At 38.1% G+C, this 12,276-nt stretch overlaps 1 protein-coding gene across 1 annotated transcript; it reads right to left on the bottom strand.

Annotated features, from left to right (window-relative positions):
* Nucleotides 1-4,107: 4,107 nt before the first annotated feature.
* On the bottom strand, nt 4,108-8,772 carry LOC132038539 (uncharacterized mitochondrial protein AtMg00860-like). Its single transcript, XM_059429193.1, has 2 exons — nt 8,708-8,772; nt 4,108-4,462 (listed from the first exon to the last, which is right to left on the bottom strand). The coding sequence occupies exons 1-2, from the start codon at nt 8,770-8,772 to the stop codon at nt 4,108-4,110; spliced, it is 420 nt and encodes a 139-aa protein (XP_059285176.1).
* Between the last annotated feature and the right edge of the window lie 3,504 nt (nt 8,773-12,276).

The raw sequence follows: 12,276 nt of genomic DNA, 5'->3' as shown, positions 1-12,276 counted from the left end.
CCACTTTGATTCTTTTCCTTTTCAAGAGTTATTAAACCCTTAAATCAACTCAATCATATAGATAAGATGGGGAACATACCTTATAATGGAAGAATTTCACCTCACTCAACTTCTCCCAAGCTCAAGTTCATCACCACATTGAAGAGAAACAAGAATAATCATCTTCCATAGATTATCCTAAGGTTTTGATGTTTAATCTTTTCTTTCAATGGTATGGAAGGTTGTGGAATGTTGTAGAACCTTCAAGAATCCTCAATAACTCTCTTATAATGGGGAGATAAGTGTGGAAGGCTCTAAAGAAGGGTGGAGATAAGAAATGGTGAGAAATTAAATGATTTAGATGACTTAAAGGGATATATATAGCAGCCTAATTCGGGTTGGGCTAGTGGGCCGAATTTAATGGACCTTTTAAAAGGTTTCTAGAATTTCCGCGTAGATTCGTGGCTTCTGGCAGTCCGTTTTAAAATGTCCATAACTCCCTACTCTGATGTCACATCGATGAACGGTTTGTTGCGTCGAAAACTAGACTCGACAAAATTCATTTTAGGCTCTTGAAACACCTCAAAACTCCTAATATACCCAGAGATATATCCCTCTAAAGTTGACCCAAAATTCTGTCCAGAATTCTGCCAACTTTTTCCAAATTTTCGACAAACTTATTTTCTTTGATTTGCTTGATCCCGGAATCTTCCGAAACTCTCCATACATGATATTTATCATTAATTACACTTGATAATGGTCATGTCCTTTAGTTCTAAGGTTGTCCTTCCTGGTTACGACTTACGGGATCGTAATTCATCCTTTACTTCATTGTTACGTACTTCCCATGGCTTGTACCTTCCAAAACTTCATAGGACGTCTCCGATACTCCATTAATATGGTGAAGTACGTGGCATGCTCATTCTGTGGAAGTGTGAGGTGTAACACTTAAAGTGCTGTTAGTGAGTTCAGAGGGGGTCAGAGGCAGCAATATTCTAGGCATTCAGGCTACTCAGCTGCTAGTGCACCTCTGCAGTTTGTAGGCCAAAGATTTGATCGACCTATTCATTCAGGACCGTAGGTAGGGTTCTAGAGCCTCAGGTTCTCAGTGGAATACAACCCTTGGCAATCAGTATCTTATAAATAAGACAAGCACTAGGTTGAAGTCCATAACCGCAAGAAATGGGGTAAGCGTAAAACCTATGGCCATTAAGAAGATGTCACACGAAGGACGATTAATGAGAAAAGGGCCTAAGCCGAGAACAACAGTAAGTAGATGCCATCAGCAGCCAAAGGACTGGAAGAACCAGAAACAGAATTTCCCAAGTATTCGCCATATCCAAGAAGCATATCGTAACTTTGTCACTAAGAGCAGGCCAAGCTTTGTCAGCACCCCCAAGGGAAGATATTAGATAAAGGACGAGGGAAGAAACTTTTCGAGTAAAGACGCAAGATTGATGTAAAGGTATGGAAGTTGGGAACATTATTGCAAGAATTAAGGATAGTCATGAGGACTCCGAAGGCAACCAGGAGGTAAATGCACCTAGGAAAGAGTACCCCGTACCACACTAACTCAATGATAACAGGCAGTAATGAAGGATTAAAAGGTAAAAATAAGGACAAAGGAAGGCTGGGGAAGACTCTGAGGATAACCGAGTAAGTCCATTGATCATCAACCTTTTCCATCTATGCGCAAGGGTGCAGACAAGGAAGAAAGGGACTCTTGGAGGCAGATTATCAACAAGATAGACAGAGGAATTAGCAAAAACTAAATTGATAACAAACAACCTAAGGAAACTCTAAGAATTAAACAAAATAAAGAAAACAAAAGATAGATAAAGAGTTGGGGATTAAGGGAAATAGAGGATAGATACTTGACCCAATTAGTAATGAACCCTATAGGCAAGTCTAAGTATATGAAACTTAGACCCTCCTATTGTGAATTCAACCAAAAGAACCAAAGCAATTTGAATCAATTAGAAGACTCAATTGGAAACCACAAATGAGCATTGTAGATGAATTCAATGGATAAGCACTTAGTGTAGGTGGCCAAACAAACTATCCATTAACTAAAATCTCTCAATATTTGAGTTCACACAATATTCAAGCTAAGTCTTCCGAATGGATACAAATAACTATTTATACTAATGCCTATTACACCAAAAGGCCCTAAAGTGGCTCTTTTGCAAAAATACCCACACGGGTCTTCAATTGCATCCAAAGCCTCATAACTTGCAATTATGAGCTCCAATTGCCATTCTAACCCCTTAACTTGTAAGTATGACCTCCAATTCCAATCTTAGCCCTATAGTTGCACTTTTAGCCATTTTGTGCTTCTAGCCACTTTGCAACTCTTCCAATGCCAACTCCTAAACGTTGTAAATCCGAGAAGTCTTCTCTCCAATCTTTTCCAAGGCTTCCTTCTTCATGAACAAGGCTTGCAACTCTTGGAGTTATCTTGCTTGAATCCTTGTGAACAGCCTTGTGCTTGTCGAGTTTATATGATCCTCCCCTTCTTGGAGAAGATTCATCCTCGAATCTAAGGGCAAACCTACAACACAAGAGAAAAGATCACTCACGTTGAAAACATTATGAACATTATACTCACTTGGCAAGTAGATCTTGTAGGCATTGTCATTGATCTTTTCAAGCATTTTGAATGGTCGATCTCGCCTTGGGCTCAATTTCCCTTTTCGCATTTGGAGGAACCTTTCTTTCGGAAGTGAACCCAAATCCAATCATCGGGTTGGAAGTCCACTTTTCTTCTCCCATGATTTTGTCTCTTGGCTACCTTGGTGTTGACCTTATCAATACTCTCCTTTACCTTGGCATGGATTTTCATCATTTTAGCTGCCCTTTGCTTCGCATCTAAACTCACAACAACATTACTAGCCAAAGGGGTTAAGGTTAAAGGAATCAAAGGATTAAAGCCATAACATACTTCAAATGGAGTCATGCCAATAGAGGAATGGAGGGACCGATTGTAAGCAAACTCAATCAAAGGTAAACGGTCCTTCTAAGAAATGGGCTTCCTCTAATCATAGATCTAAGCATACTCCCTAGAGTCCTATTCAGTACTTCGGTTTGACCATCCGTTTGAGGGTGGCAAGAAGTAGAGAACATGAGATTGGTACCAAGTGTGCCCCAAAGACACTTCCAAAAGTGACTAAGGAATATGGAATCCCTATCGCTAACAATAGTGCGGGGAAACCCATGCAACTGAAGAACATGATTCACAAACAAGGATGCTACATGAGACACATCATCACATTTATGGCATGGTATAAAATGAGACATTTTTGAGAACCTATCTACCACAACAAAAATGCTATCATGATCCCTTTTGGTTCTTGGAAGACCTAACACAAAATCCATAGAAATGTCTATCCAAGGACCAATAGGAGTAGGAAGGGGAGTATACATACCTTGGGGCCGAGTCTTGGACTTGGCTTGCTTGCATTCCAAACATTGATCACATAGCTTTTCAATATCATGTCGCATCTTGGGCCAATAGAATTGCTCCCCCAAAATGTCAAGTGTCTTGGCCACTCCAAAATGGCCCATCATTCCACCACTATGTGCTTCCTTGACGAACAACTCTCTCCATGAGCTTATTGGGACACAAACTCTACCAACCATGAATAGGAATACATCAATAAGTTGGAACCTATCAACCCTCCTCGCTTGGGTCAACTCCTCACAAATTGCCTTAAAGTTGGGATCTTGAGAATAGAATCCCTTAAGGCTTTCAAAACCCATCATTCTAGAAGTCATTGTATTGAGCAAGACATACCTTCTGTACAAAGCATCCGCCACCACATTTTCTTTACCTTTCTTGTAATGGATCACATACGGGAAAGCTTCAATAAGTTCCACCCATTTCGCATGTCTCTTGTTGAGCTTAGATTGGCTCTTCAAATGTTTCAAGGATTCATGATCCGAACGAATCACAAATTCCTTATGCCACAAATAATGTTGCCAATGGGTCAATACCCTCACAAGTGCATACAACTCCTTGTCATACGCAGAGTTGTTCATTGACGCCCCTTTTAGCTTTTCACTAAAGTAAGCCAATGGATTGCCTTCTTGCATCAATACTCCAGCTATGCCAACCCCGGAAGCATCACACTAAACTTCTAAAGTTTTCTCAAAATTGGGTAATTGCAACAACGGCGACGAACTCAACATGGATTTCAAGTCTTGAAATGCCTTCTCTTGCTCATCTCCCCAAACAAAAGGAACTTCTTTCTCGATCAATCCGGTCAAGGGAAAGGCAATTGTACTAAACCCCTTTACAAAACTTCTATAGAAACTTGCCAACCCATGGCAACTCCTCACATCGGTTGCGCTTTTAGGAGTCGGCCAAGTTCTAATAGACTCCATTTTTTCTTCGTCAACCTCCACACCATTTGCACTCACCACAAAACCCAAGAACACCACTTTATCAACACGAAAAGCACATTTCTCGATATTAGCAAATAACCTCTCATCAACAAGACATTAAATACTTTCCTCAAATGGCCTACATGCTCCTCAATTGATTTGCTATACACAAGGATGTCATCAAAATAAACAACCACAAACTTGTTGATGAAGTGTTTCAAGACATGGTTCATCAACCTCATAAACGTGCTAGGTAGATTGGTTAGTCCGAATGGCATGACAAGCCACTCATAGAGCCCAAAATTGGTTTTGAAGGCCATTTTCCACTCATCACCTGGATTCATGACAAGCCTTTGTAATTCTTTTATTTCTTCTGGGTTGCTCCTATAAGTCGATTTGTTGGGGATTTTGTTACACCCCGTATCACCGAAGAAGCATTTATCAAATTTGAAACGTAAGTACATTGAGTTATGGTTAAGTAAAACCAATTTGAAATATTAGCAAGCATTATCAAGTGCATTTAATGAGTGAAGGATGTATATAAGGTATACCGGAAGATTCTATAAGGAAATGAGTGGCAGAAATGGAGTAGTATGACTTTCGAGAAATGATGGGTAAAGTTTCGTGTGAAAGTTTTGATCCAACTTGAGGGATGAATACCTCTTAGCATATGAAGTGTTTTGAAGTGAAACCAAAGCCTAAAATGAAATTCGTCGAGTCTAGTTTCCAACGCAACAAATCGCTCATCGATAGGACATCGGAGAAGAGAATTATGAACGTTACAAGTTCGGCTGACAGAACAGAAACGCGTGCTACAGTAAAGATAATAAACCCATCTCCTGAGGAGTCACAGCGGACCAAAAGATAATACAATACGCAAGCCGACAAGGCTGCCACTATATACGGGAACATCCAAAACAAGCCATATTGACACAGCTGAACAACACCTATACACAACCCACACATATGTCTACAGACCTCTAAGAGTATCAATAGTGAAATATGATGGGACAGGGCCCCGTCGTACCCCTGGATAAACATAAATCTACATCAAAAGATCTGTACCAAAATAGTCTAGGCTCGTAACAATGGAGCTCTCCAAGAGAGCCGAGTAGAAGTCCTAAGCTGGAGGATCATCGAATCGAGTATTTGTACTTGCGGGCATGAAACGCAGCCCCCCAAAGAAAGGGGGTCAGTACAAGATATGTACTGAGTATATAAAGCATGAAATACAGTAAAGAGGATCATGACCGAAATAGAGATTACGAGGAGACAAGTATGACAATCAAGAAATCACACCGTACATGCCTTATGAAATGAAAATCATGCATAGCTATATCATATACCATATCCAGCCTATTATGGACTCGGTGAATAAAGTCGTATACATGTATACCATGCCCGGCCCATCATGGGACTCGGTGTCATCATCACATCATCATATCATATATATATATATATATACCGTACCCGGCCCTCTAGTGAGGGACTCGGTGAACAATGCAGTGAAACTGTGCACGAAAACATACCCGGCCAAGGACTCGGTGAAAGATATATTAACAGCATGCACGAGCAGAGTAGTGAGCAACCATATGAAAACTAAATCATCATCTGAGACTCAATAGAGTAAGTAGAATGAACTAACACCTGAGTATCAAAGACGACAGTCATGTCAAGTACCCCTCGAATGTCACTATGGATTATATCAAATAGAACTTCAGGAATCATACACACATATCAAGACAATATGAAATAGCTTCTGGAAATCAAGAACATTAGCCATCCTAATATCTCTAAGAATGGGAGCTTCTTTGAGTTTATAAATTCATTGTCCGTTGTCTCACATATATCATGCCAAAAGAAAGAAGGGATAGCTTTACATACCTTTGACGTTTAATCCGTAATTCAATACGTATAGGCTGCCCGAAGTACCTCAACCTATATTAAGACGTCAAGAACTATAGTTAAGCTACGGAAAGGCTTAAAACATATTTCAAGTTAGTAGCTTATTTTTAGACAATTGGGAAGCATTTCCCTTAATATTCAACAACCGCCACCCAATCAACAAAACCAACAACAACGACAACAACCCAATAACCTCTCTTAATCCTTTTTCAACTCAATGATTAACGTCAAAGATTATACACCAAACAAACCAACATACGCTTCGTATATGGTACCTTATACACTTCTTTCTTCCAAATTTATGAGCCATATCAACAACAACACGGCAACGACATCAACTACCATCCATGTACAAGAAACTACTTCAATGTCATTTTAATAGCAAACTCAAAACTGTCCACCGAACTACAACATCGCAAATACAACTTTCGACTTTACTTCGCAAATCACAAATACATGGCGAAGAGTATGATATCACCATGAACAATAAGAACAACAACACATATACATACTTATAACTACATTTCCATCCCTTCAACACAACAAGAACAGCCCACAACCTCATGAACCTCTAATCCAATTCATGTCCCAATAATTCCATAAAAACAACCACAACTTTAAATATCAAGATTCCTTCATTTTTAACACATAATCCATAACAACAATAACCATAACTACAATCAAACCTAATCCACCATTATTAAATTAAAACAACCCCACACGGCCAAACAGAACCTTAAGACTAACATACACAATTCCTTGCATCCAATTCCACTTAGTAAGAGTTAATCTATCAATTAGAACATCCTCTACTCCAATTACACCATAAGAAGAGGAAATCTTACCTTAATTTAATTAGGACAGATCCTACAATCACTTGCACCAATTGCACCACTTCATCTTCTTCAATTTAAATTCTAACTTTGCTGCCTCCTTGAATGTGTAAACACTTTAGGGATTCATAATTATTTTTTTTAAACATGGAGATGGCCGTGAGCTGCTGCCATGGCTGGTTGGTGGTTTGCTCTCCAAAATAAGCTTGTGAAGATGAATGTGTATGACTTATTAGTCATCACATATCTATATATATGTTTCCTACCATGTTGACATGTGTCCAGCCACCATGACATGTGTCCCACTATGGCATGGACCAATCGATTTGGCCATGTTGTAGCGGGGCCTACTTAGTGCACTAATTAACTTAATTAATCATTAATCCCCACTTAATAATCTGATCATAGTTAATTAATCCTACTTCACTAATATCTCCACTAATTGTAATTAATAAGCAAACCGTGCATTATTAAAATCGGGATTAAAAAGTCCTTGTCTCATATCTCAAAAATAATCTTGTCCTTGAACTTATGTCGATTAGCTTACGAATAATTCAACGCACAAAAATACGGGATATAACATCCTTCCCCCCTTTAGAACATTCGTCCTCGAATGTTAAACTAGTTCTGCACTCCAAATACTTCCTCAAGTGTCCTTTTATTGAATTATGCCCTTCACATATCTCTTTCGTTGGTCGATTCCCTTCAATTTATTATAACGCATTCCAGATCTCTAAGTAACCATTCCCGTGATATGTCCCCTTGATCTTGCCTCTTGTCTTTACTCTCCTCTTTATTTCGCAGTTGGTTGACAGTTGTATTACGAGTCCTTCTGCTGCAATCTTACTCTCTCTCTGGTGCACTTAGTCATAACTCGACTCTTTCTTCTTCTATAAGTTACTCCCTTAAGATGTATCGTTCAATTCGTCTTACCTCTTAATCTTTACGTAAGATTTTATAACGCGTACAAGTCCCTCATTGATTTATTAGACTTTACAATCCTTGGAGTGTTTCATGCCTCTGGTAACCTGTAGACCCTTCGCAAACTCTACGAATAAAACAAAATTTTCCAAGGTGTAACATTATTTTACTTTAATAACCTTACATTGCTCTGTTGTTCCATCCCATATTCTCGAATCTTGACCTCATATATCTCTTTCTCGACTTCTTTAAAAGACTTTTAACTATCACTCTACTTTTTGCTCTTAATCTCAATCTTTAGAGTTGGCTATCAAGTAGCGCTGGAGTTCCCTCATATAATAATTTTACATAGCTGCTCTGTGCTTTAACTATCATCAACTAGTATCATTCTGAAAGAATTTTTGATTTGACATATAAATTCACTGTCATCTAGTAACTAGCTTGTTCTGGTCGTCTCGTTTAAACAATTTCACAATTTCCCTTAATCCAACTCGTAACACTTTAGGCATATTATCTCGTGTTGTTTCTTTATCTTTAATTCAAACTTTTCTATTGCCTCTTTACTCAGATTTTGCTCTTAGTTTTTCTATCACACATTATGTTGCAATCTTTACAAGAATATGCGAAGGTGCTCAAATTAGCCCAAGAAATACCTTAGTGTCGTTTCACTATTCTTCATGCTTTACCTTGCATTCTCCTCTCGTATCTTACAATCGGTATCAGGGTAAATCTTCGGTTCAACCATGGCCATGTCCTATTTGCCCTCAGTACTAATTCTATTTCGGTAATTTGGCTTAAACCATTTTTACATCTTTCCTTAATGTACCCAAAATATCGTAACCGAATTGTTATTACTGAATCCTTACTTTTCTTATCACGTACTCACTTGATCTCATTCTTAACATACAAATATTTGTAGGTTGCATAACTATTCTTATACAACTTGTATAAAGTATATCCAATCTTAGTCTGAGTCTTTCCTTCTCCGGGTTCATTCTGCTTTACATATCTCATTTGTACTAAAACTCACTCGCTTTACCTATCTTGTCATACTCCTTTCCCTTCCTTTATTCACCCTTTGATTTTCTCATATCCTACTATAGGAGATTTTCTATCCCTTTTCCTTTTCTACTCGTAAGTCGCAATATCATTAGCGAACAACTCTATTGCCAACATTTTAGCCCCTAATCCAGTATAGCATTACTATCCTTTATAACATCTCTTAAGTTACTCGTTACCATTCTCTTGTCGTACTCTTTCTTTTTATAAGCACCCACTTTCTAATGTCATATCATTCAAGATCTTTACAAAAATTTTAAACTATCTCAAATACCATCCCGACTTTTATCCATTTATTCTTTGGCTTTCGCATCTTACTAACTTGTTTCGACAAGGGATCTCACTTGAAGTTTAAGCATCCATATCAAATATATTATAGTGTGTTGTCAATTTTTTCCATCTTATACTTGCATTTCTCTCACCCGCTCCCCCCCTTTAAGGGTGTACTTATACCATTATCCGTTTATATTCTCGCTCTATGTCCCTAATTCCAATCTCAAATTCATCGATCCTTTTTTTTTTCCAACTCACTTGGCATACTGTACCATATCCATGTCTTTTCTTTATAATTTATAACTTGATTATCCACTTACGAAACCTTAACAAAATCATGAAGCGACAAGAACCTTTCTATATATAGTACAAAATCTCATCTGACAATCTGTACTCGAGTAATGCAACCCATGTAGCGACTCATCCAAGGCCACATTCCACTTACTCCAATCAGTAATTAATTAGTACTTATAGTCGTTCCAAATTCTCAATTAGGTAGCACTTATATTCCGATAATAAGTGTCCAAAGTTCTCTTGTGATTTTATCTTTATCCCAACCTATATCATCTGTTTCCTTTAATAAATTTAAAATACATTATTTGTTCCTCAGGCCTACAGTCCTTGTCCTTTAAGGATTCCACTATTCCCGAGGTGAAGTCATATACACGCAGCACTCCTTTATGCCTCATGCTCTTTTACCCTTGTTGTGTACCCAACACTGACTTCTAACTTACTCAAAAACATATCAAGTTCATCTTAATGATGGTCTTATCTTATCACCTTGTCATCGTACTACACCTTTAAGTCCGTAGCTATATATTTCCCTTTTATTTTACACTCATACTCAACTTATTACGTCTATCTTGGGTACTTTCTTTAGAATTCCCTTATCATTTCTCCCGTCTATGTCCATCTTTTATTCTATGCACGAGGAACCTTATGCTACCTCTGTATCCTTCGGAAAACACTACTTCTGCATAATCCCTTTCTCATTTTCAAAACGCATTCCGTTCATCCCTATTTGTTCTTATTATACCAATCATTTTCTAGCACTCATTCTTCCTCGTTGCTCATCTTTATATAGTTTGGTCTTTAAGAGTCCCGTCACTTATATTACTCGTGTTCTCGGCTATACATGTCATAAACTATTCTTCGCTTCGTTATCTCGCTTTCTTCTTATTTCCCTCTTTCAATTAACTCCTTCTTCTCTTGTGCTCGCTATCATTTCCGTTATCACATAATATTTATTCTGAACTTTCCCTATAGAAGAACTTTATAAGTCTTTCTTATTCGTTCTATAGCTCGCCTTGATACTTTAGTCACATATATCACGTCATATCTTTTAGTCTTCCTCGCTAGGCTTTACTCATTTTCGTAACAATCCTTATTATATTCACATTATATCCTGTTCGTAATCAATCCTATAGTGTAACACTTCTTAACCTTTTACCCTTTCTGGTCAATCTTATCTTTAATACCTCACAAGTCATTTTATCAATACATTCATATCCGTCACAATTCTTCTTCCTACTACTTGTCTCAATCATACTATTACTTCTTTTGCTATAAACTCGTCGTAATTTATCCCTGCTTATCAATTCAGTCGAGACCTCAATATCGCACTCTATTAAGATTTGCCAGCCTTTTCTAAATCATATTTTAATATCACAAGCCCTTCCAAATTATCCTAGCATTTCTTTTTATCATATCGATATCGACCTCATAATTACTATTACTATCAATTCAGTAGTTAACTTGTTTCTCGAAGTCAGCCGTACTCGTAACTTAGTCAAATCTTATCATTACTGTTGACATGGCTTTTCAAGACATATTACGAACTTATATCTCATTCTCTTTTTATTTCTAGGAAAATTTTGACAGAGTTTCCTCTGTATTTCTTACCATCCCAAAACCGCACGCAGAAATACCAACAATGCAACATATATATATATATATATATATATATACATATATATATATATATATCATATGATAGCCACACAGGTCTCCCAATTTCAAGTAAAAGTATAAAGATGTCAAAACTTACCTCATATATCACACCTCGAGACGTACTCGATCCTTTAGCGATCGTCCTGTTATACCTTCCTATTTACCTTCCCTTTCATTCTTCAACTTCATATTTCAATCGTACTTCAATATTCTTACCTTGCCCGACATACATCTTTCGCACCGTTGCTTACCTGTGTACTTTACAACTTCCAATATCATCAGTCACTTTCTTCTGTCGATGCCGTTCTTCTGCTAAAATCAAGGGTTAGTATAAGGAATCTCATTTCCTATGGCTTGGCTCTATCACACGATCTTAGACATGAAAGAAAGGTAACATCCTAAATATCCTGTAGCTTCCTGTTTATAGATGTGATGCACAACACACCGATAAAAAGACTACTCACTAGACACGGTTTGTAGACACTCGAGGATAATTGCTACGATACCACTTTTGTCACGACCCAACCCCATGGGCCATGACTAGTGCCCGAGCTGGACACTCGTATACGTACCTGTTAGATATAGTCAAACTGAAACTAAGGACAATATGGAAACTTTGCAAAAACAAGACATTATCTCAGAACGCCATATATCATAATAAACCCATCTCCTGAGGAGTCAAAGCGGACCAAAAGATAATACAATACGCAAGCCGACAAGGTACGCCACTATATACGGGAACATCCAAAACAAGCCATATTGACACTAAACAATACCTATATACAACCCACACATATGTCTTGCTGGATCTCTAAGAGTATCAATAGTGAAATATGACGGGACGGCCCCCGCCTTACCCCCCCCCGGATATGCATAAATCTACATCAAAAGATCCGTACCAAAATAGTCTAGGCTCGGGAACAATGGAGCTCTCCAAGACACCGCGTAGAAGTCCTAAGCCGGAGGATCACCA

This window comes from Lycium ferocissimum, chromosome 11 (genome assembly GCF_029784015.1).
Source record: "Lycium ferocissimum isolate CSIRO_LF1 chromosome 11, AGI_CSIRO_Lferr_CH_V1, whole genome shotgun sequence".
Lineage (NCBI taxonomy): Eukaryota > Viridiplantae > Streptophyta > Magnoliopsida > Solanales > Solanaceae > Lycium > Lycium ferocissimum.
The sequence above is the reverse complement of the archived record's forward strand: the minus strand, read 5'-3'. Positions and strand labels throughout refer to the sequence as shown.

Excerpts from the sequence above, each read along its gene's own strand:
- LOC132038539 (XM_059429193.1), bottom strand. The coding sequence starts at position 8,772 with ATGGCCATGGTTGAACCGAAGATTTACCCTGATACCGATTGTAAGATA. Across the intron at positions 4,463-8,707 it reads ATACGAGAGGAGAATGCAAG|GTTATTTGCTAATATCGAGA; the intron begins GTAAAGCATGAA and ends TGTTGATGAGAG.